This window comes from Haliotis cracherodii, unplaced genomic scaffold, assembly GCF_022045235.1.
Source record: "Haliotis cracherodii isolate W230 unplaced genomic scaffold, xgHalCrac1.p SCAF_6, whole genome shotgun sequence".
Lineage (NCBI taxonomy): Eukaryota > Metazoa > Mollusca > Gastropoda > Lepetellida > Haliotidae > Haliotis > Haliotis cracherodii.
In genome coordinates this window covers 48,915,792-48,943,012 of record NW_027266319.1, presented here as the reverse complement: position 1 = coordinate 48,943,012, position 27,221 = coordinate 48,915,792, and the positions used below count along the sequence as shown (strand labels likewise).

The 27,221-nt window shown below is 37.8% G+C and overlaps 1 protein-coding gene across 4 annotated transcripts in view; it reads right to left on the bottom strand.

The window, feature by feature from the left end:
• The window catches only part of LOC139445754 (prickle planar cell polarity protein 3-like), a 132,021-nt gene continuing 104,800 nt past the window's right edge, over window positions 1-27,221 (bottom strand). For all 4 annotated transcript variants that reach the window (XM_071226958.1, XM_071226960.1, XM_071226959.1 and 1 more), the window contains 4 exons: window positions 26,273-26,453; window positions 5,279-5,530; window positions 4,713-4,916; window positions 1-4,242 (listed from right to left, as the gene is read on the bottom strand). In XM_071226958.1, the coding sequence (XP_071083059.1) occupies window positions 2,773-4,242; window positions 4,713-4,916; window positions 5,279-5,530; window positions 26,273-26,453 (2,107 nt within the window). In that variant the 3' untranslated portion in view covers window positions 1-2,772. The remainder of the gene's footprint in view (window positions 4,243-4,712; window positions 4,917-5,278; window positions 5,531-26,272; window positions 26,454-27,221) is intronic.

The following is a 27,221-nucleotide window of genomic DNA, read 5'->3' as shown; positions in this document are numbered from 1 at the left end:
ATAAATAGGCAAAAAGAGCTCACTTCACAACCATATTGACGATACGGGGGTTTCCTTCAATTTCTGGTCAAAGTCTGATCAAATATGAAAATACATTAAAGAATAGATGTAATTGATTTCTTAAGCAGGATGATGGTCAGATTCCCATCTATTACCCATAGTCCACAACAGCTAGAGGACAAGCCAACTGGCACTTCCGTTGCCTGTCCTCATACACAACATATATACCCCAAATGGGCCTCTTGACGTCAGTGAAATCCAAGGGGCTGAACAGTTCTGTTTATCCCAAATGAATGGAATGCACTCTTCATTGTAAAAGTATCACATCTCCTTAATATTAATCTACAACAGTCTCAGAATAATTTCAAAGTGGAGTATATAGTCACACAAGAATACTGGAAATGTAAGAAAGAAAGTGATGAAATATGTATAGATGTGCATTCAGATCAAACGTTAACCTCCAAATGAACAATATCTGAAACACTGATAGCTGACTGAAGTAATTAAGAAATAAGCAGAACTTATTGGCAAGATGACTGAAAACCCAATATAAAACTCAACAAAAACAAAATAATTTGTGAAAATCAGGTAACTTTATTTCATAATAATTCATGTTGATAACATCAACTACAACATATGGGTATCATTCAACATGCAAGATACTTTGGTGATTTCTTACATTTCAGCTACAAACAAGGTCTGGAAGAACTGTAAGTCATTTCAAAGATACATCTGTATTCTCATCCTAAAAAATATAAACACAAAAATCTTATGATTCTCGTTTCAGTTTCAACCTTGAACCATTTCTTGAACAGATTTTAGAAAACAAGTGCAGGTAACTGTTGTTGTCCGATGAAGTATACTATATAAACTCGCAAAAGGGTAATCATAATCATAATAATTATTATTGAACAATAGCCTTGAATACCCCAAATCGAGAGAGAGAAGATTTTTTATACAGACCTAATACATTGCATGAAAAGATACCATAACAATTTGATAGTGATAATGTAATTAATTCTCTTTGAAATTACATCAGTATACAAGATACATGACAGTCCTGCTTGGCAATTTGGAAGAACTCGTATGAGGAAAAAATCATCCATGATAAACATCATGCTTATAAAATACCTTTTTTTCTGTCTACAGTAAAACATGCATCATGCCCACCATGCATTATCAAACATTGTTTTACTGGATTATGAAATGCAACAATTAACTCAAATAATTCAAGCATTATTTCTAAAGCTTTTATTTTACCCTAACTAAATGTTAAGTGGTTTTGGTAAATGAAACAATGTCAGCTCATAATAATAAAGTTTCTCAGTTGCTTCATAATCCAGGTTAAAAAAGTCTATTTTACATTTTCAGTACTTGGAAATTTTGGGGTATGACAGAGATTTCTACTGTTTACAAGGTTGAAATATACTTAAAAAAGAAATATTTGGTAACTGACACAAAAAACACCAGCAAGCTAAAAATATATAATTCATCAAGGCAACTATCACAGTCGAAAATATCTGTCTATTTATAAGAATTTCATTTAAACAGGATCCCTTCACAATGAGAACCTTCAACAATAACACTTCCCAAAAACAATTTTAAAACTTTTGAAGACACAGGGGTAATGGCCTACCCACCTATTTAAAATATTTCAAATGCTCTTAATATAACATAATCTGCTGGAAATGTTTCAGATTTTGCTTAAAATATTTCAAATAGTGTTTTGAAGGTGAAATAAACAAATGTATTTTATCATGTCAGTACATCCCTATGAAGTACAGGTTTATTAAAAGGGTTTTCTAATACAAAATTGCTTTTCAATAACAGAATGGTCACATTATATATTGACATAATAAACAATATCTCAATATCAAATGCTGTTGTTTGACAAAATATCATGAAAACCAACACTACTTCACTTATATACATACATACAAGAGAGTTGGCATTCATAGGCAGCAGAAGACGAAGGGAGATAACCCTGTATTGCACATCAACAAGTGACTTCTTCAGTAAATGGAGATATAATATGGAAGCTCTGTTACCAAAACAGGTTCAAGTATGTATGGGAGATTAAGAGATTCAAAACTAGCTCCTCTCAACACATTGTAAAAATTATACATTTTCAATTCATATTTTGTATTCTGAAAAGGAAGACAAAATCACAATGTCATAACTGATCTGCAAGGAATTCAAAAATGTAACTTTTATATAAAAAATTGTAAACATCAGTTATGACTATATTTTTCTTCCCATTTATTACACCCTTCAATTCCCTGCAGCATTTATTGTGACTAACATGCAGTTATGAAAAACATTGACAGATTTAGATTAAGTATTTGGATGAAATTCAAAATCACAATTTCAGCACAATAACGACTTAAGATAATATATTTACAACATGGGCAAATATATTAATCTTTCAGTTGTTGGATCTCCAATAATACAAATATAGGAATTAGCACATGGAATATTGTGAAAAACTTATGAAGACAAGTTTTGATTCGAGAAGATTTTCATGCATTCCCGATTCAACATGCAGAAATTTATAAAGGTTTATCACACATGTATTCTGTTCCTATTTCCTCTGCCTGATCGAGATTTTAGGAAAATAGTCTGTACCTCCCACCACTCGTATCCACTACCCTGCTGTACATGTCCCGAAACAACTCACTGATGTCACAACACAAGACCCAATATGGCAGCACTAGCATACTGGAAGATAAATAATGCTTAAGTTTATCAATATACAGTCAAGATTGTTCACACCTAGCTTATAACACACTGCTTGTTCTTGTTCTTGTGGCGGCCCCTAGTGTTCATAGTCCTTGCACGACCTTGGGGTCCAATACCCATGTCATCCACATAAGATATACGTGGTCCCGGTCCTTGTCTCCGTGGAGAATCATAATAGTAATAATAATCATCTGAGTCACTAGAACTAGAGCATGTGCTACACCGATCATCCTCATATGGGAATCGATCAAATCTGTCCAATACTGAACTTTCCATTGAAGGAGGGCGGCCATTGAATCCCCCAGTTGCTCCACGTGGTTCAGAATAGTAGGAATTTCCCGGGCGTCCCTCGAAGCTGCGGCTGCGTGGATAGCCTGAGTTGTTGGCGCCGCTGCTATGAGGCCGAGCTCCTGTTGGTGGGCGAGAAATGGGGTTCATCTTGTGTTCATCAGGAAGAGGTATTGCCGCGGCTCCACGACGCCCGATCTGTCGGATGTTGGGGAGCTCGGGGAAAGACCGGTGTGACGGTGGTTGCTGCTGGCCATGATGGTGATGGTGGTGGTGATGATGGTTGTGATGATGGTGTTGTTGGTGACCGTGGGGAACGGCATAACCATTATCACTCTCTAGACGCTCACAACCGATGGTGGGTGGGGTTTCAGGTGGACAAGGGGGTATCCTCTCTCGCTGAGGATTGATAGAAGCGTAGTGAACACTCACATTCTTCTCGGACCCTGACCGACTCCTACTCCTTGAGCTGAGGTTACTCTTGTCTGATCCAGGGGTGTCCGGTTCTTTTGTTAAGTCGGGCATTGAGAATTGTGACAGTCTGTTACGTTTCTTGGCTTCCTGGCAAGGAAGACCATCAATGAGGCCATCGAGGTTCAGATGATACACAGCCTCGGGGTCAGTAAAGGGGACGCTTTGTTGGGGTGCCTCATAGAGACCCGGTGCATACACCTCACTGTTGCTGCTTGTAGCGTAGCCCTGATCCCTGTCCGATGATGGGTAGCTGTCGTTGATGGTATACTGTTGTCGTAGCACTTCATGAATGTCCTTATTTCCTTCTAGAAGCACGTGGCTGACAGGGGAGCCTACTCTAACAGCCTGCAACTCTTGAAGGTAATCTTCGGGTCGTCGTGGAGTCTGAGTCTGCATAGAACCCGCTCGGCTACACGCAGCAGAGCAGTAAATAACACCATGTTTGGGTAAAAACGGTTGTCCTAGCAAAGACTTTTGACATGTGTGGCATTTGAAGCACTGATCCGTTGCATGCCAGTGCTGACCTTCATGGGTCATTTGTCCTTGATCAACACCGATGTGTTCACCGCAAGTGTCACAATATTCCGCAAACATCCGCTCGAAGCATCCACAACAATATGGCCGCCCTTCTCGCATGATGTAGCGTTGACCACCTAACATGGTGTCACACTCAAAACAGCAGAAGTGCTTCATGTGCCAGCTTCTACCTTCAGCCTCTGTACATTCGTCTGCGAAGATGATCTGAAAACAAAAACACGAAGCTGAGAATGATGTGACTATTTATGAATGAAATCTTTAATCACCTGAGGATTGTTCAATAAGGAAGTCAGTGTGACCTAATCCCTTGATCCATGACCTTACCACGGTGACACATTTCTGACCTTCTATGAATTACATTAAGCTGCTTTTTTCCTGACAAGATGTCACATACTTCAGCGTGACATTGTGACATTTGACCAACCTACCTTAAATATTAGCCTCTCACTCTCAATATAAGCAAACCAGATTTCATAATCTCACACAAGCAATAATTAATCTTCACAACCAAATTATTTAGTAAATTCTCTGATCACTAGAGTTACCATTTACCACTAATATCCTGATGAGTATGGTTAATTCAATACTTACAACAGTCTTATTGCAATTATTATCTCATTAACACGTAATGAATCTGTTAACACTTTTTGACATATGTTTCAAACTGGACGTACCTCATCACATGCTGCACACCTAGGTTTGAGCATCTCGGCATGGTGACGTCCGCAGTAAAGTTCACCTTCAGCGAAGAAGTAGATGAGGTCGACAAGAAGCTCACCGCAAGTGTGACACACGAAACATCCTGGGTGCCAGCACTTGTCGGCCCCAGCACGTGAGGCAAACACTGCCATGTCCCCACCGGGAACAGTGCACTCACACTGCAAGGAGAAACACAATCCAATATTGATACTCCATAATTACATAGTGTCCACACAAAAATAAAACAACTATCATAAGGCAGAGATTTAACTTATGACCATATGATTTATCCAAATTTTCATCCATTTTTTTCCAATTTCAATATTTTCACTTTTGAACAAATTCTGATCTGAGGTGATTTGAAATATACTGATGATTTATTTACTGGAATAAATGTGTTTCCTAGACCAAAATTAATTTAACTGGCAATCAATTTACATTAATTAGGGATAGGTTTAGTACACGGTCCAAATTTCTTATGTTTTTATAATTATTATCACCAGCCATAACAATCCTGATTATAGCCATAATTTCTCCTCACCTGAGCACACGCAGTTCCTTGCATGGTGAGAGGGAGGGGCCTGACAGTACCCCGCCCGAGCGCCTCCCGTTTGCGCTGAGCAGAGAACATCCGTAGCTCATGCTTCTCCTCCTCCGTCAACACATTGCAGTAGCGCACCTCGTTGTCATGAGGCGGCAGTTGTTGCAGTAGTTGCCGCACACGGTACTTCTCCCCGGCACTGTTGAGGTAAGGCACCTTCCCATCTGGGATCCCATTGAAGTACTGGTGAATCTGCCAAATAAAGGAAGGATGATTGTTATCATGACCATTACTGTTTGGTTGGGAATCATATATTAATCCTTGTACATCCAGCATTTTAGTTTGACCTTCAAAACTAGATGTCCCCCAAGGATCCATACAATAAATACGAGGGTCCTGTGAAGTAGCGAAATGGTGTAGTGTACTGTACAGGAAGATTTGATAATTTAATATATTTCTTGTCAATATTCAGGTACAATGAATATCTTGTGCATCTCTCTTGATGCAAAATCCATTTTATTTATTCTGTGTCTATACATTTGTACGTCCTGAATGCACATTTCTGCATCAAGAAATCTATTGCAGTAAATCTCTATTGCACAACACAAACGTCAATCAAGGTACAAGATACTTTCAAATACCCATGCAGCACGAGATACACAACTGTGGCTATCAATACACTGCAAAGGTACATACTATTTTAGGAGAGCTTCAATCACTTTCTCTTTCAACGACTTCTTGCAAAATCTACATTGTGAACATTACCTTTTCAAACTGCAAAAATGACACATATAAATAACAAAAATCAAAGCCACCTTTGGTGTTTCTACTTTCAGAGAATTTCCCCAAACAATATCTTATCAGACAAAACATAGCAGTTATTTCCCAAATATCTATATTCACAAGACAGGTAATCCTATCAATCTTTTTGTAACCCTCAAACATCTGTTCACAGGCAGTATGATGCCAGCTAAGACACAGCATGTTTGTAAATCCATAATTGTGTAACTGGTCCTCTAACAAACACAACATTATCATAATTACATTCAGCCTGGAGTTGCAGGCTCCACCACCAACCAGAGCCAGCTGTCTTAGATACCCCTGCCTAATCAAAGCTTAATCACTGTGTGTAATTCCTACCACAAAACTGCAAGCACAAAATACCTTTATAATGAGCATTAAATTGAGATGGGCTCTAGTGAAGTCCTACCACTCATGCCTGCTTCAATTATACAGACCCTTCAAAAACTAGAGCTGATGCGCTGGAATTTCAGATCCCGCTTAGATACAGTTAGTAGACATTCATTGTATCTTAAACAGTTAAACAGGAATGAATATATCTTGTTATCTTATTATTATATTAATGACTCGTTTGAAAACATCATGCAATAATTCTTCTCACATTTTGAATAAAAAACATTGAACTGTTTAAAAAGAGTAATGAATTCGGCAGTGTAAAAGTTTTATACTTGAATAAATGTAAATTCACTTGAAATAAAACTGTGGAAGAATTTGTCAATTAATAAATAGCTTTGTCCCCTGTGTGTAATAATGTTATAATAATTTGATATTTCTCTCTATATGCCACAACACATTCAATTATTTGATCTAATTTCATACTTGAGATCACATTTCAAATTATATTTAACAGAGCATTCAACCTTGGAGAAATGATGACAGAGTTGAGATATTCCGTATAATACAAAGTGGATTTTCATACTGTGGCTGAAGACTAAATAGGTACAAACCGATCTACCAGTCAAATCCCATGAAGTTCACCAGCAATGTATATATTTTCCATTTAATACATCTTCATGCATGATAGAAAAGTGTCATTCTGCCTAAGCTGTTAAATCATGATAATATACTTTTCACTATTCAATTATTGACTACAAATACATATGCACTTGACTAGGCCTTTTCTCTTTTGTGAAGCATACAAAAAAGAATTGGTGACCTACTATATGACCTATGTATGGGAAATCAGCCAAGCAAGATATGTCATAGTACAAATACATAAATTTCTACTACATAAAATATTGAGATTACAAGTCCAGGATATAATAATTAATTTTCAAACCCAATAAAGTTCAACACTTCAAGAAGCCGGCTGCTCCAGGTGGCATCCATATTGTTTTTGAAAGGTTTGCAACAAAAAACGAAACAAACTTTGTTTCTTCACCAAACCATAGACTGGTCTCAATAAACAAAAGTGTAGATTTCGTTTACAGGCTTCAGAGCAACTTTGTCGCACCAGGTAGGCGAGCTGTTGTTTACCTAATTATTTAATGTTCTTGTTCCTTTTATCCATGTTTCTCTTAACATGGAGAATATGTCAGGAATGCTCCTCAGTTTTCACAAGGAAATGGCTTCGACCTATCACCTGAACATCCTTTAGACTCCATGTAAGTTGACTACAAGATAATAGGAGAAGTTCTGGCACACGCCCAGGACAAGAAATTAGCCAAGTTACAGTAACACTGCAAGACCAGTTGCTTCATTTTTGCAGTTGCTTAATAAAAAGCCCACAAGGCTTATAGCCAGTTTCAATATATACTGGGAAACCTAATCCATGTAAAGAAGATAATTCAGTTTTGATTTATGTCATGCCATGTCATGCCATGTTGTGGATCCTGTGTAGGGTCATCAGTATATATTACATTGCTCAATGACCCGTGAAGTCGGGGGTAGAATAGGTCTTCAGCAACCCATGCTTGCCGTAAAAGGCAACTTTGTTTGTCATCAGAGGCGACTATCGGGATCGGGTGGTCAGGCTCACTGACTTGGTTGATGCATGTCATTGATCCCTATTGCGTGGATCGATGCTCAAGATCACTGGATCGTCCGGTCCAGACTCTATTATTTACAGACCGTGTCATATACCTGGAATATTGCAAGATTAAACAACAAACCAACCAACATTGCTTAACATGAGAAAACATGCCTCAGTTAGTTTGAAGTTCAAGAGGAGTGAGGTTTTGGTAGGTCTGAAGCTCGAGATGTGTGTCTAAGGTTCCTACTGGATATGATTCTATGGGGCATGACTGTGTTAATGGTGATGAGATGGTGCCACAAATCACCGCAACTATTAGACCGTGATCAAACTTGATCAGGCAACAATAAATATAACCTTCACCATCTCTCATAGCTCCATGCAAGTGCTAGCCCAGGCTTCACCTGGTACAAATCTCAATGCTGCCGACACAAATGGAGGCGATTTGTCAGATTGCAGGCATTGAATCTGGTTTCAATGCAATCTGGCAGTTAGCGATCCCCACCCCCTAGCCTCCTCCCCCACCCCCTAACCCCCTGCAGCTGCCAGGCACGTGCCCCCCATGTAAATGTCTCCCTCTGTTGGTTTCCGCCTGTGTGAAGCAGTTACTCCATGTCACTCTCACTTGGTGTTAGCTATGAGAAAAAGCTGAGGTTTACTTTTGTTTTTGATTCTTGTTTTCTAATACTACATCATTGAGACCTGTTTGATTTACCATGGCATTACATCAACACATTGAGTGAGTAAGGTTTTCTGGCACACTGCTATAACACATGATCAGTCCAGGCAAACTCCAGGTCAAGAGCATGTGCAAATCAAAACCTATGCCAGCTACATAATTGAGCTTTAGAGTCAAACCCATTCTTTCTCTGGCAAGCCAACACTTTGACCTGCAAGCTACTCAATTGTTTCCTTAATCAGTAAGAAAAAATACTGTGTTAAGCAACAACCATTTTATATTATGTACCAACAAAACACCTCAGCGTAATTGGTAATCGCAAAGTGTGGAATATATTCTAATTATAGCTACTATCTTACAAAATACCCCCAACCTGCAAACAAAATATTTCTGATAAGCAATTGCTAAAAATAGGCTTAGAGACCTTTGGAAGTTTGATCCCAGGCAATATCTCCAAAACAACGGTTGTTGAGCACTCAAGCACATACAGAGTCTATTAGCAACTCATCTGTCTGAGAAGGGATCGCTCTACACAGTCTGAGACTGGAGCCTCCTGTCAAGTTTTGTCTTAGAATCAATAAGAACAATATTAGTACCTATTTCTGGAAAAAAAATACAGGAATAGGTGAGAATAAATCCGAAATGAGAAGAAATTGTCCTGATGGTTGAGTGTTGGAAGCTTAATCTATTCAGACATTGTTATATTGTGACCAGCCAACAGTTGCCCTTTTCCCCAATGTCAAATTTCAAATTTTATTCGTTCCATTAAAAAGACATTTATGGGTTTAAATGATACAATAGCGGTAACGGTGATATTTCTTGATGCAGTAAAGATTCGTTTTACTTCATATCTGCCACTTACATCAAATTAACATACCATTTTAGAATGACTAAGGCATCCCTGTATCAACTCAATGTTAAAAATTGTCGGTTTAAGTGCCTAAATTTGCGATCTTCCTTTGCCAAATTTCATGAGCCCTGAGAGCCGCCTAACTTTTAATTAACTTCATCAAAATGAAGCACTCTTGCTGACAAGCCTATAATAAATTATCCTGATAAAAAATAAATCTTAACCCATTCTTTGAAGATTGGTGATTCAAGCTGTCCGACCAGCCTTCTAAGCTATGATGCTGCGTCTGTTTCTTTTGTTTCAAATGGGTTGTGTTTAAACTACTTTAGGAAGAACAGTTCTGACATGCCAATGCATTTTAAAACTCCATACTTTGAAATTGCCCAACAACAAAGGCCTGTATGAGGAAGCCCACATGATTAGCTTTGATGCATAATGTGGGATAATCTTCAAATTATACCAATTAAAAGTTTCATCGTTCTGCTTTCAATGTTTGAATACAAGCTGGGCAGTTATGCATACTAGCAACCCAAGAACAATATTATGATCCCATTTTGACAGGAATTCTGGACTGAGATGAGGCCCCGGCTTGTCTGACCTGTGACCTCTGATGACCCCCGAGTTTGGTGTTCCTTCACATTAAAGTGTCCATCTTTCTCATGAATAGGAACAGCGATAAAAGACCCATCAACGATGGGATCCCAGTAGACTGGTTTGATGACTTGCCACAAGATAACGCTGCATTCCGACCCATTACAAGTTGATCATGGATAATGAGTCCAGAATAAAGACTTGCGGAATGTGTCAAAACACACCGCTCTTCATTTACAAAAGATTAATGCATTTCATGACTAAGTTATCATCAGAATGTTTAGATGCTTCGGAGAGTGTCTGGAAGGACACGGAAATGTATGACGGAGTCACCAGCCCTCTGATCTAAGCTGAGAGGTGACAAGCTACGCACTCTTCAAGAAGATTTGAATTTGACCTCTAACCCTGTTGATCATCAATAGCCAATTGATATGGCCGACCTAATGAATCATTTGGGAAATTGAGAGGAAGCTTCACAAGGAATTTTACAACGGTCAAAGCTCAGTGGTCATTTGATAACACACTATACTATAAAAACACCTTAACTCAACAATTACTCAAGACAAACACTACTCTAAATTGACAGGAAATGATAAATGTTTTTTACACCAATCAATACTTGTACAAATATGGAAAGTGAAGTTCTCCAGATGAATTCCAATCAATCCAAATAGTTGACCAGTAAGGCAAAAACTCTTATGAAAACTAACAACCTTTTTTGAGGTTTGCAGACAATTCAGCCTTGTTTATCCTTAAAAGCATTAGCAATTCTCTTCACAAATAACAAAACATCCTCTTCTAGTCTAGCAGCGAGACGTACAGACAGTGCAATAATCAACCACCACAGCTGCAGAAACAAGAACCTCTCCCCTTTAAACCACCTTTTTGGCTCCAAACTCTGGTTTTATAAATCCTCAACCCTAATAACTAATGAGTAGCTAAAAAAATACCTTAACTCTGTTCGACGGTCTCGCATTATGCTAAGTAAATACACATATTATCTCATAGGTAAGGCTGACCTGGATCCAGGTGGGGCTACAGTAACCATATAATGGACACCCCATCTTTACACCTTCCCCCTAGGTCCATGTTTGGATAACCTTTAATAAACCGTTCCCGAGAATCCAATCAATTTACCCAGTCTCAGCAGGATCTGTTACCAGGTGGAGCCCTTCACAGTGTACTGGCAAGTTCATCACAGTCAACTTTACAGTTTTCACAAATAATAACCCTCCAACTGTTTCCTGCTCTGGTCCTCTGAAACAGCACTCGCTAAACAGATGTACGTTTTGTGGCAGAGGTGATGGCTGCCCAAAATAGCAGGTGAAGACTGTACACCGAATATATCATTCCATCTTGTCAGTCAGAGTGTTTGGGTATCTTTCTAATCTCATGGTCTACAAAAACAACCACAAACAGACAGACGGAGGCAACACCTAAATTGCAAATCTTGTTACTGAATCAATTTTCATGAGGTTCAGGACGTAATTTGGGCAAGCTAATTTTGTTTATCAGAACAAGTTTGGAAAATAACCTGTGTTAAAATGACAGGTCATATGCATCTTCTTTCACACCGGTTATGATAAGAAATGAACCAGTCAGCCAGGTCACTGGCATTGCCAGTTACTTGGCCTGCAGTGTGCTGTGTGGGTGGTTGTGAATGCCTCACACAGTTATGCAATCAAGCATCTGGCAAAAAGATCATTTTGACATTTTGGATCTAGATCAGAAATAAACCTTTTCCTTCTGAACCCTCTAACAAACAATTGTTGAGATATTTTACGAAGGCACAGGAAGCTACTAATCAGGACAAGCTCAACTTGTTATTCCAGCCATACTAGTGTGGTTAGTTTGTTCAGAAGAACATGGTGCCATGATATAGTGGATGGAGGAAGAACCATAATGACAGGATGCTATGAAGTGATGTAGCATCCAGGGTCATGATAACAGTATCTGATGGAATCAATGACAGCATCTAGTCAATATTGAGAAGGTTTGATGTCAATGATGACAGTACCTGACAGCACCCAAGGGTAGAAAAATTATAGTACTGAAAGGCATGGAATGATAACACCTTTGTTTGGTGACTGTTTTGTTTGTCATGTAATGCCGCATTCACCAATATTCAGACAATCCAGTGACTGACATCATTGATCTACACACAATTGGGATACGATGATATGCATCAACCAAGTCTGCAAGCCTGACGACATGATCCCATTAGTTGTCTTTTACAGGAAGTATTGGTTGCTGAAGACCAATTCTAACCCGGATCTTCATGGGTATGACAACATCTAATAACAACATCTAATGACACGGAATGACTGCTTCATACTACACTAATGACAGTGCTTAATGTTAAGCAACAGCCAAAAGCCAGGTCCTTTGTAATCATCAAAATATAAACAATACTAGAGCCAGGAACATTTTTTATAATAACATTCTGCTTCACACATCCAACTCAGCCTCCTGCCAAGAAGACATAGAAGAAACCAGTTTCTCCCATGGAGCTCCACATATTCGGATGTGATGATATTTGGCTGCCAGTACTTTCATGTTTGTACATATGCTATGCTATGATGCTTGAGAGAAGAGGCATTCATCATTCATGACAACCCTCAACCATATGCACACAAGCCCTAAATTCGATCGCACATTTGTTAAATGTGGAATGCCGCCTCCTATATCTGTGATCTCCGATTTATTAAATGTGGTATGTGTATGAGTGCACCCTACTGTTGCCACAGATTGCTTGAAGATCATCAGTAATTGTTAGTAAGAACTGCAGCAGAGGCGTGCCGTCTCTTGCACCTGCATAAATATCATCAATATCACATACAGAGACATAGCAACATCATGATATCACGTACAGTGATATTCAAAACATCATGATGGAGCTCAGATAACACTCTACAGCTCTTTGTTTGTTGAGGTGTATTTGGACTGAAACATTGGTAGACTGGAACTGTTTCATTGTGTAATCAACCTTTTGAAGTGAAAGCGGCGTATTGTTTTAGTCGAGAAACATGCTACAATTAGTGCTTTGAAATTGTCTTTATTTGATATCAGTCATAAAAATTGCTAACAAGATGAATCACCCAATTCATAGTGCTACAATTGAAATAAAACCTGCATTTTCTTAGAGAGCATTCTCCGAACATGAAGGAAGAGTGACAACTATAAATGGGTAACTTGACTTCTGTGTTTCATTTTCCTAATGGCGAAGACTACATTTCGAATTCAGATTGTTCTTCATATTGCAACAACTCAACCCAATTCTGTTTTTAGGCAACAAGCAAGAAGTAAATTAGTTTTATTAACATAAACCTATCCCATCAAACCTCTGAATACCTCCATGTTTGTTACAATGAAGCAATGCATCTTCAATCAATCACACTTGTGCCATAAAAAATATAATTTATTCCAATTTGTAACTTATGAACAATCAGAGCAAGGAATATTGATGCCTAACCAATGTGCAACAATTTTCATATCCCATTTGACAATAAATTCCTATGAATCATCCTAACTACATTCCATCAAGCTAACAAATTCTATTAGCTTGTCCTTTGTAGTAATTTTAAAGCATGTCCTAGTACCCATTCGTCCGTGTCCCCTCACCCATCCCAGAAAAAACTGTGTCATTGACACGATAACCTCCACTAAAATCCTTTGTCCCCAATGCATGTAAATAACGCCTCAGAAATACACTGTCCAATAAACAGAAAGATACACACCAGCAAACCAATCACATCAGGTCATAAAACCATGCCAATTTGTAGCCAACTCATTAGTCTAGTTTTGTGATAGGCCTTTGAGGTTTATGCTATGGCAATTAGATATCAACTATAAAGCATGCATTGGAGTTTTCATTCCTTTTGGCAAGTTCTGAACTGATTTTGTCAAATAATTTCAACAATTTAATCCCTTCAAGCCTAAATGAGACAATTACTAGCTCAGGGCGTAAAGCATATTATTAGATAAGTCTGACACTAGCAGAAAACTTGTCAATTATAATTATGTATAGTTTTGGATAAGCTGACATCGAGGCTGCTACTGGTCTGATAATGACTTTATCAGTGTCCCAAATTTCTCCTTAATGCATGTCTGTTGTCCCTATTCTAGATTTGTAATACCACTCTCGATAAACCATCAACTCGTGCATATTTCATACGTTACAGACTCAGCAATCTGATACTTCATGTAAAGCAGTAATTGAGCATCTCATTTTGAGCAAAGAGATTTTGGATGGTTTAAAAAGCAAATCTCTTTGGAGGCAAATTAGGATTTGATTATATAACTTTATTAAGCAAACACTGAGGAGGAAGGCTTCCTGGAATATCTTGACACAGAACCTGTGACATTTTTGGGAGATTGGCTTCATAATGAATTCATGGCTCTTTTGATGTCTAAAACAATATAAAAAGTATTTCAATCATTTCAACAGGAAAAACGTCAAAGGTGAAAAAGGTCAAAGCAGGAATGAATGATTTATCTGAACATACAATGTAATGATCAGACGATACTGTCTTGTTGTACACAGATGGAACTAACCACCCAAAACTGGGTGATACAAAACTGTATGATACACACTGTTTGGGGCTGGTATCAACCAATGGCTTCTGCCTACACAAACATGAGAATGTTGGTGAAGCACAGCTTGGTCAAGATCATCATGATGAAGGCGTGAATGTGATAAATGATGCAAAGGTTGCTGTGGAGTATCAGACAGCATAAGGATTCCAGGTTAGATAGAATATATGCGAGTCATCGAGATCAGGTGGTCAGGCTTGGTGACTGCTTGATTGCATGTCATCATACTCCGACAAAATGGGACATTGCTCACAATATCAATAACCTGGCTTGTCTGGTCGAGATTATTAACATATTGTCATCATATAGCTGGAATACTGTTGACTGGAGTGTTAAACTACAAACAAATCAGCAAACACCAGATTTGATTTACAGCTTATGAACAGAAAGTTGATGCCGAAGAGCTCTCGAGGATATTGTGCACTTGCTCACATCTAGTGTCTGCTTTCACCAACCTTGACTATGCAAGTCTGTTAATCCCACGAGAGCTTTCTACCCATAGAATATAATAAAATAGACAATCCAAGTCTGAAACCTTGCTTAGCAATCTAACTCCTCGCAGAAAGACATTTCCAGGAAAGCTATTTAAGTATTGCTTTCCCCAGATGAAAAATTTCAAGTGGAAGTCAGTTTTGTTTCCGATATCACTTTGAACTTCCTTTCAAGTGCAGCTAATGTGAGATGTAAGAAATTTCCAGATCACACTCTTGAAATTAATGTCCTGAAAACTTCAACATGTGTCTCAAGTATTGTCAGCCATCATCAGGTTAAGCTGGCCAGCTCATGCATATTTCAAGCCAGCAATGATTTGCTCGATGCATGGCGCAATCATTAGATTGTTTGCTGAAAAAGGTATCAGTCTAGAAACTACTTAAAAGGAATCGCGGACATGTAAACAACCAAGGGTACTGTTATCAAGCTCAAAAAGCCTTTAATGTTTAATAGATGAACACGACAGCTTCCACGTGACGTGGTTATCGCAAAAGCTGAATAAATTATTAGATGAAGGTGAAGAACCTTAGCTTTGTAAACTAGAAAATAATAAAAAAGAAATTTAAACAAAATTTATTCCAGTACAGGACACAAAATAAATCTATTGAACACAAAGAAATATAATGCAGCACCTGTTTTAATGTATTTCCGAAAAATAGTCTAACCCATTTCTAGGTAACAGATGTTTCAGAAGCAACTGGTCTTGGAAAGGTGGTTTGTGAACCAGTCCATCAAAACTTGGCCTTCCCATAAATGACATGATAATTTGAAGCAGCACACAAGATTAACTTCTGTATTTCAAAGAATCAATCTCTACTTTGTCTCTACTTTGTGTTGGAAGTCTATGAATACTATTGCAGAGAAGACCCAATAATGTGAGACATCAGGTTCCCTGTCTCCGCACCTGACACCAACTGAGACATAAGTTCTGCACTGAAACTGATTCAATAACCTGATTGGATAAAAAAGTGACCCCAATAATACTATAAATAGACACTTAGTCTCATCAAATTACTAAATAAGGAATGTGTTGTTTAAGTCTGACGATACGATACTAGAACATTTTGTGCAAGGTAATCTTAGCCAAGACAAAATGATGGTGACATTAAACGAGAAAGCAGCTGTTGGTGTTTCAGATCGTCCTTTCAATCACTGAATAAAATTATCTAAACTCAAATTTCCATCCTCATTATTTTAATTCATAACATTTAAGACATATTTGACAATTTAGATTCAATTAAAAAGAGAATTCCCTCGTAAATATTTATTTGGTGAGATCATCTAAATTAAAACATTCAAACTGACAAATATTGATCCAAAAGGCGAGGGCCTGAAAATCTCCACTCATTCAAGAAGCTATCTTCTATTAAGTTGCCCCAAGTTAGCAGTGCGTGGCAAACCTGAAGACCAACCAGCTTTAAACCAACTTACAATCAACAGACCGACAGCACACTCACACTTAACTCAACAGTAAACTAAGTTACGAGCGATGGAGCAAAACGGTGCCATCATTTCCCCCTGAGGCAGTTACTATGATGTGGAAAGGATGTCGTAATGTATCTTTCGCTTCAAGTGTCCAGCACCATTTGATATTTAGCCAATCAATAAGGGAACTGGCGCGAACCTTACCAGAAGAACATTCACGGATGTCAATCTTTCAAAAATCATATTTGTTTTCCTGTGCTTCATTCAACAACGGTGAATGGGCCAAATTGGCTCTCAAGGTTCGTCCCCGAGAGCAATATTTACCCACAAGTCCCACAAAGAAGCTTGGGATGCGTAATAAACTTTGACAGTGAATAAGATGCCTCAAGTTAAGAAAATACAACATGAAGAAAATTATTCATAGAGCATGAAATCAAGCCATGCCTTGTTTCAGAAAACTGGGATACCATCTATTGACTTTAAGTCAGAGTTGCTTTGTCTCTTGGAAATGTGTTCAGGGCCCTATTACCTCAAGACTGATATATGGGTAAAGTTTATTTCCTTTCAATAGCAAATCAACAGGCATCGAGTTGCTTTACTTTTTTTTAACTTTTAAAGAATTCCCATGACTCACAAAGCCTAGTGTTGTGATGATAAACAAGGCATGCTCAAAAACACCTATTTGAAAATTACAATAATTATCCCATTAACATTTTAAGTGAAATCTAAACTTTCTTTGGGGGGTTTAACTAACGCAATAAAGATGTCCAAGATTAAAATCTTTCCCCAAGACCTATTTTGACTTTCAAATTGAAATGAAAATGTTCAATCAACATGCAAAGTGCTGTGGAATGTCTTGGGAATTCATGAGGGTAAAACATTTGGAAAATTACTACCATGAAACATGCATTCAGATGACATAGTAGACTGATAAACATGTCTTAACCCTCCAATTTGTCTTCAACCAGGAGTGTTATTTAATTCATTGATTAACTGTTGTTGCCAACCTTTATCATTCAGAGCTGTTTCAATAATTACTGTGTATAACAAAATACATAATGGTCACATTTGCAGTTTTGAATGTAGCAGCCAGGTGAAGGTTAGAGACAAGGTCATAACTTATTGATAACAATTTTCAGACCCTGACACTGGACCTTGCCAAGGTGTGGAATATGTCAAGCTGATGTGGAAAGGATCATTCTCATGGGTCTCGAATATGGAAATACTTTCAAGCACTTGTCATTTTTTATAAATGAAAATATCATTTAGGAAATATAAAGACATACTACTGTCTGATCCTTTGAACTTGTCTACTTCTATCCATGAATAAAATGTTTATGATTCAATTACTTCAGACAGACATACATATTCATTAGTTATGCATTTACATTTAGGAAAGAAAAAAGGTAGGAAGGATAGAGTCTTACATTATTTTGTCCTCCAAATGAAAATATTGTACTGTGATGAAGTAAAGGTTTCCTGGTGAACGTCCCTTTAAAAATAAAACCACTTGTTTTTTTGCCATCTTTTTATATTTGCTTTAAATTGGAATGGTTCAATTAGAAATAAATAGAAAAATGAAATTCATTTGAAAATGAAATTCAAATTTACTTGAAATGACTTGATCCTGACTGAAATTTCAAAGAGGATCCTTGTTACAAGCACCTGCAGTGAAGAACAGCTTGTGTCAACTTTCCAGCTGGAGATCCATCATAACAACAACTGACAACAATGCACTATGTTGCTCTGCCGAGGAAATCAGGGCACTCATGTGATGGTACACCATCGTTGGTCAGCTGCTGCAATGGTCACCTTCAGTGGACTAATTAGGTTATATCAGTACCTGACCAACAATGCTGTCCAGCTAACATGGTTAGGCAGTGAAATACAGACCAGGATTACCAGAGTACTTCCCAATCATATGATTGAATTATTCTCCCTCCCAGACACCAGCCCACATAGTTACAAGATGCAGTGAATTTGATTCTTCTTGTCCAGACAGTGACATATTTGCTAAAGGCCCTGTCCTTCCATACTGAATATTGAATGTCAATCTCGTGGTAAAAAGAATTCAGTTTAAATGGGAATGTTCTATATTTCTCCCTTTTCAAAGAGTTTAATCTAATGACAAGAAGATGTGTACAGAGAAGATCCATTCCTCCTGAAGTCCATTTTGTTTCAGCAGTAATTGCTTTTTATCCTGTAGAATGGATCCTCCACCTAGAAGAACATTCTCTACAAGGTTTGGTATTGTCAACCCAGTGGTCAAAGGTGTGAGCAACGGCTACGATGTCACACCTTCACTCACAGCTGAGCATTGTCCTGAACGTTCACCATAGTATTATTCATACCACTCATATTCCCTATGTTAGACCAGCAGCACAATCCAGGCTAGTTGGGGAAATACCCATTCCCTTACAAAGAATGAAAAAAGAGGTAGAATCACACTCAAACTGAAAGATTATTATGTGCCCAGGATCAAAGAAAACCAATGCCATGTCTACCCTACAAATATTGACCTTAACCACTGAATTGACTATCTGGACTGTGCTATATCAAATCATCTATATAAGTGGTAAGGGCATCCTTAGATTTGGAACAAGCCAGCTGAAATGCTGCCAAGCTTGATTAGTGGATAAACCAATAGTTATGTGAAGCAACTGTGGAGATGTGATGGTCTCGGAGTACATCAGATCTACTATCTACAGGGATGAAGGTGTTAACCTTGGCTGACCCAGGATCTGGCTCAAGTGTTTGTCCAGGAGAAGGTGTGATAGTCTAGTCCCATGGGCATTTCTTATGAAGCTCCAAATATCCTGGTCAAGTCCGGTCATCTGGTCAGGACAACATAACCACATTAGGCAGTGTGACCCAGACAGTTACAACACCTCAACCAAATAGGTTTCCCTTCTTCTCACAAAACCCTAACACCTTGGGTATAATTACTCAGATTTTCTCTTTGTAGATGGCACTGTAGATACGCCTATGACCCATGGGACCATCATCAGTATGGACTAAAATTTGCAAAATATTGAAATATCACCGTCAAAATTATCCTATTAGAAAATATTGATAATATTGACAAAAAGCAAGAGAACTATTTCAGGAGTGAAATAGCCTCAAATGTTTTGTTGCAAGATGTTGCATTTGTCAAAAGAAGCCTGCAAGATAAAAAAAGAAGTAACTAAGCTAGTTTTTAGGTGAGCGTTATGCAAGATGTCAAATCTTAATCACCAATGTCTTGAAGATTGTTGCTTTTGACAGTGGAGGTGTCCTAGATAGCAATTTGCCCAGCGGTCAGATTCCACTACAGCATTAGATTTCGCCACACAACACTGCCAGCCTACAAAGCCTGTAATTCACATTGATTCAGACCCACTCTTCAACTGCTAAACAGGAAAAACAAGCAGCCATCAGGATAGTTCTAGCAAGATCCATAACTGTATTTATTTTCTTGTGGCTTGGGGACTGCCAACTAGATTCATGTGCAGCATTCATTCACTGTGGACAAAGTTTTTTTGTAGGTATAATTTATACGTAACAGATCTTCTGCAGAAGTCAAAATCTAACATCAACATCACATCTTTTTTCTTTCTGGTATATTTACAAAAGGCAATGCAGTCTCATTGTCATACTGAGTTAATATTTCAGCTATTTCAGTATTTCAGGATAACGTGGGAGGTAAGCTTGAATCTTTGCAGGGGCTAGCCATTTCCCACAGTCACAGGTACAGCAGGATCAAAATGAGATTTGTTCCCATAATCAGTGGATCCTTGCACCACCAAGGGAAGTAACTAGAATGAGAAGATGTCTGTAACAGATTCATCGTAATACTAGCTGTGTTGGTGTACACTTGTCCCCTACACAGATGAGTTCACCATTCATTGATTGGCTGCTCCATATTGCTCGATTTACACGCGGGTCACTGTGGCCGTGCTGGACAACCAACATGAAGTCACAACTCACCCACTGTGTTTCTTCAATCTTTCCATGTTGTGAAAATTAATTATATTGAAACATTCTGTCAAGACTTCTTTTGGCAAATATCCTTTCACTTACGTTTTTCAAAGTAATTTCATTAAGAACCATTCCAAACAATTCAAACCCATTCATAGAAGAGCATGACTTTATTCCTCTAATACAACTTGAAGTATTACTGAAAGACAGAATCATTTCCACCATTTCCCAGGAAAAGATTTCTACTTGAAAATAAAGCTTTGCTTCACACTTGAAGAATGCCCCCTGTCACATGAAAGCCTCCGACAAGCTTTAACAGCCCAAAATGTTCAAACAAGCTGTACAAGTGCATATTTAGGGACCTATTGTTGTTCCACAATGTTCAGACATGCTGCTGAAATAAATCTACTTAAAAAGAAATCAGCCTATCAGGCGACTGTTCCTCAGACAAATTAGTGTGATGTATTATGATTTGCTTAAATGGACCAGCCGGATACCGCTATTGTTTTAAGCGATCCAGTTGGACTTCAAAAGCAAGCCAATTAAGTGTAATGTATGGACTTTAGAATAAATTGGAATCGCTTCAAGTAGACTGACCTCTAAATTAGGTATGGAGGCTCTTATTTACACCTTCTGTCTGGCAGTGAGATTACTCTTCAAAATTACACGGTACAAATGGCAAATTGTGTCACTTACACCAGCAGTGTTTATGTTGTAATCAAGATTGATGTAACACTTGGGATTTTATCACAAATTACTCATTCAATAAATAATCTTTTTTTTCCTGGAACTCTCTTTGTGAATTATTTCTCTCATATGTAATCATTGCAAATATTGCATCACAAAGGATGTTAATATCACTTATGGTACATTACATTTCTTGTTTGATTAATTAACCTGCTACTATATTTTTAGTATGTTAACAATAAGAGTAAACATGCATGAATTATGCACTGAATAAAATTCCAATCAATGTGTAAATAATCCATGCTAGCTACAATAAAAGTCGGATGCAAGAATTAATCAATTAAATCTGATTTCCTTAACGAGTTTTGATTTACCTGGGCAGGTGAGACAATAACCCACCTGAGAACTTCCAGGTGATAACGAAAGCTAACGATCAATTACCTGCTCTTAAGACCGCAAGCAATGTAACAGACACCGCTGATAATGTCAACATGTCACTTAGACGCTGTAATGCATCAAACGCTGAGATTTGTGTCGCATGAATAACCTCCCTTGAAGAGTCTTAACAGATGGTAGAACTGCTCTTAATTACTGCAATTGACGAAATTAAGCTGAACAAATATTGATATATCATGACTTTTCTTATTTAAGATGGTACTTGAGATATCTTTCCAGTGGAAATTAAAGACTACTTGAATCAGACTGTAAATTCACCCGGAAATTACAAAGTGATTCATACGTGAAAAACTTCAGTTGAACACAAATGAAAATATCAAGGTTTTGCAACAAGAACATGGTCTTAACCACTTCATCAGATTCAAAACTGAATTAAAGTCAATTAATGTTTATGTTTTCCTTTAGATATAAGAGGAACTTGCATAAGTATCAAAAGTTGATTTTCAGGATAAAAGCACCAACTTGTATAATCACAACATTTCATTCACAAACCGGGACTTCAGTACAAAACATGGATAAAAAGCCATCCCATGATCAGTCAAAGCCTCCCCAAATCGAATTTAGTTGTCTCAAGAGTTGAAGCTAACATGGTTTCCTCCCTTTTGTCTGGACGCAATATCAATCAGTGTCATGGCATTCTTTTAACAAGGCAAAGGCTTCTACAGACAACTTTTTAAATTTTAAGAAGTTTTCACTTCAAAGCAAAGCTTCACCCAAAAACAAATTTTCAATGCATTTAGTGTCAGATAAACCAACTGCCAATCTTTTGATATCTTGGCATAAGCAAATCATGGGCATAAAACTTTATATATTACACCATAATTAAAAGACACACTTTTGTCTTTGTGAGGCTTTGATGCATTGATAACACACGGAACAGCTTCTAACTCTTGTCAAACTGTCGAGGAAAGAAATATTTCTTTCATTGTACCTGTGAAATGGACTTGACATGCTAAACACAGAATATTTATTTTAAACCACTGCATTTAAATTGTGTATTTCATGGTCATGTTTTTCTGTGAAATGACACTTCAGAATAGCCATACACATGAAAGCCAAAGTAAGAGAAGAAACACTGTTACAAATCTAATAGAAATCATGTCAGCAAAATGCTATCCAGTTTGTCGGACCACTATTGCTTTGGTCTGTGGCATAGTGGGGGCGGTGGGGTAGCCTCGTGGTTAAAGCGTTAGCTCGTCACGCCGAAGACCCAGGTTCGATTCCCCACATAGATATAATGTGTGAAGCCCATTTGTGGTGTCCCCCACCGTGATATCGCTGGAATATAGCTAAAAGCGGCATAAAACCATACTCACTCACTCACTCACTCTCTGTGCTATAATGACACATACAGGGTTTTGAAAGACATTAGACACTGACTTAATATGCACAATACCATTTAAGACAAATACTTGCTCTGTTTAGTTAAGAAAAATACAAGCATACCAGAAACGGAATTTGAATTCACATACAAATATCAGTCAGTGTGTATTATGTGAAGCTATTTTAGTGTCAATAGATCAGATCAGGCTAATTCCCCTCATCGATTTGACAAAGTGCTTTTTTCTGTTGCCTTCATCGGCTAGCTGATCTTTATGAGAATATCTCATATTAGTTTTTGATGTAATTTTTTAGCATAATGTTATTATGTCCCTGGCTAACAGAAGTTTATTTTCTCATTACGTGGAATTTGACTATTAACACAATTAAACTAACTTTCATCTCTTGTATCATAATGTAATCTTAGATGTTTTTGCATCAATTAAAAATATAAAACACAATGTGATGTAATTCAATTTTGGTAAATTAAGAAATACTGCACAATTAGGATGATATCATATTTCGAACATTCCAGTTCTGTTGAAGTATTCGACAAATCCAATTCTGGAGTTCTTTTACTAAATCCCAAGATGCCTTTGGTCTTGAATAAAACCATGACTAATCTCCAGCCAGTTATTCAAAGCAGGAATTTGAGGGTAATTGGGTCATCAATTCAGTTGAATCCAAACTGGGACAATTGCTGAGTTTCTGTCTTGGAGGAAGTGCCACTTCACAATTACCTGTGCCCTCTATTGACCAAACAATTACCAAATCTTGCAAAACCATGTGGTCTTGTCACCGATTTTAAAGAAATGTGGTCTTAATGCAAACACAATTTGCACTTAATTTTCAGATTTTTCACAATCAAAGACCAATGGCATGAAAAATCTATTGTTGGTATGTTAATTACATCAAAATTATCTTTTGTCATGTTAAAACTCAAGTGAATCATATAAAGAATCGGACTGTAAAAATGAATCATCCCCCATATCAGAATAATTATTGAAATGCTTCATGAAAAATCATTACACCTGTCAAATTGTAAACAATATTGTTACCGAATGTGTTATCCAGTTAAGCATCGAAAAATAAAAAATAAAATCATACTCTCTAAGATTCCCAAATACATTCTTGCACAGAAATGTGAAATCCAAATTGCCATGAAATGCAAAAACTTGTATCATGAATTCTTATGTAACAATAGTTCATAGCAATATGCACAAATCAATTTCCATTCACTACACATATATAACTTTGATCCAATTTATTCTAGTCATAAATCTCCCTAACCTGTGTTTATGCACAAAGCAAACACATTGAGCAATATGATCTATAATCAGTTGTGAGCACTAAAGCCAGGCTTTAGGCAATTGTGTTGGGTTTGCATGTGATGTTTAACAATCCCTACAAATTACAACAAATTCTCCAACAATTGATACAAGGTTTGCTAGTCACAGGCTTAAGAGCTCATCAATATTTGCCTTGTTATCCACTGAGCGCTCACATGGCACGTTGGAGAGTCCCTGAACAGTTTCAGGTCAACCTGTCCACAACAGCTCCCTCATTTCAGGGAGAATCCACAATAACCCCATGTTCATCTGACAGGGACCGGCAATGGGATTCACTGTGCTATATGCTGAAGTCAACCAGGTCCAGGGCATTAAAGTCATAGAGTTCCTGGTTAATCTATGTTATATGGTGAAGCAACATCATTTGGTTATCATGTTCAAGCACGAACACTCTGATATTGGGTACTAATGTGGGATTCAACCCTGGATCTTGTGCAAACGGAGAAAGTGCATTAACCACTTGTCTCCGTGACCAATTTGTTCACAACTTGTCTCTGATGTTTGTCGATTTTATCAAATACATTGAATAAGATGCTTGCTTAAGAATGAAAAGAGCCAAAGACAATCGGTTGTTATCATTCAAAAATACTATGAAAACAGCAGAAGAAATGTGGTGATTCAAACACACAATCTATAGAAAATCCAACAATAGTATCCTCATTCTGAAATCTGATTACACAGACGGACGATGACACAACACTGAACGCTTTTCTCTAATGTCCGAGACTGGAAACAAATTCTAATTAATCTACACACTTGGCATTTTGAAGGAACGGCAAATTTATTCATGAAATACCCATTTGGGCCAGTGAACCTTTTGACGAGGGAGGTCCGAAAGTGCACTTTGTAAGGATTTTGTAAAGATTTCAAAGATAAAATTACCAATACCAAGTCTTTTCCTGTCCATACTATCGAATCAGGGTCCCCAAAAAAACAGCAACAGAACAATCATATTCAGTCCAGCAAAAAATTATTTCATTGAATTTGGTCATTTTTCATACAGTCTGGCAAATTAACGAGGGCAAAGATCAAAGATTGGAAATCTAAAACTCTGATTGAAAATATTGACCCGATTTTGAGCGTCCCATAGCATCAAAGATATCAGCCATAGCCTGCTGCAGAATGCTAACATGATGTTGGGACAAGGTCTTGCAGGGGATATCCTTCTTTACGTTTGCATCATTTGTTCAAAGATGGTTGTCATATCAAAAACTGTTATGACCTAATCCTGTGTTGAATCTCAAGGCTTTTAATAGTTGCAAATTTGAAGAAGCACTTTAACTATATCAGGAAAAATCGAGGACAGATTGATTTGACTGATTTCAGTTTGAATACAGAATGTTGACATTTCAAATAAACCTTTCCTGTGAGATATGACTTAATGTCTAAAGCAAAATAGCCTTGTAAAATTGGGAAAGCCCTGCAATAAAGTAGCTTTGGTCAGAGCTGGTGAGGATGCTCTGATTTTATTGTAAACGAACACTGCTCAAAATTAATGTCTTTTTGTCATTTTTTCTGGACTGATATTGATTGCCTAAACAAGCTTTATTTGCATGATGATCAATCAAATGATTGATCACTGTAACATGATTGTTAAAACTTGAATACTTTTTCACACAGATTTTCATTTTTAAAGTATGACACAGCTTGAGAGTTATGTCCCCTTAAAGAGATCAGGGATGCACAAGTTTTCACTTTTTGAGGGTATGGCTGATCTGTTTACCATCTGTTTTCAGTGTTATTCTCAACTGCCACAGGATGATGTACCCTAGATATGCCTGAGGTTTAGTATTGCAGTCTTTTGAAAAGGGAGACAACTTACCTGTTCCGGTTTGAGCCCAGTCGGTACCCAGGCATACTCTTCAAGTGGACAGCCACTGTCATCATCGCTGGTGGAGTTTCTCTTCACGTCATGGATGAGTCTGTTAAGGGTACGTTCTTGCTCGCCACCAGTCGCCATGTCATGTGCTTCGGGAGGACATTTGCAGTGTCTGCATATTTTTCTGAAATTAACAAATATGGCATGAAAATCACATTTTGATTGATCCAAGAATATATACCACAGCAATTCAAGCAGCATTCTGGTACAACACACTGAAAATGGAACGTCTGGGCATTATGAAACATCAAAAAAGTCATATGCCATAAAATTGTGGCATTCCTCAAGGTTCATTACACTAGTGAGCATCTGGTATCATCCCTCACACTATTTATTTGACACTAAATATGTCCTTGGCGACCTTTCCGACTTTGCGACTACTTCTTGAACAGACTCCTTCAGTCTTAATTCATCATTCAGCTTCTACACAAAAAGGCAGAGCCATAATTATGTGAAGAAAATTCAGCCAAACGCAAAAACTACAATCCAAATGAACATGCAATCTGAGCTATTAAAGGATGTAACTGCACAGGCCATTTTTATAAGCAGCAGTGAGACTATTGAATAGCACCTTAATGAAGAAACTATCGACGACTTTACAGAAATCAATCAATGAGAGGCAGGTCAGTCTGCCCATCGGCAGTACATGGACCCGCTTCCGAAACCACGAAACAGCAGTGAAAGTGCCCCCAATGAGCTATGGAACTTGAAACTATGAATGATAATGAAATATTAATACATTCTGTTGGCAATTAGAGGGCGCAGGGGGATTAAACCTCCCGTCTCGCTGAGAAAAGTTCATGAGAACACGTTCAAATGTCAACATTCACAAACGAGCTAAGTCCACTATGCCCGCTAAACCCCAGATTGCCGTAAATAGCATTTAGTCAAC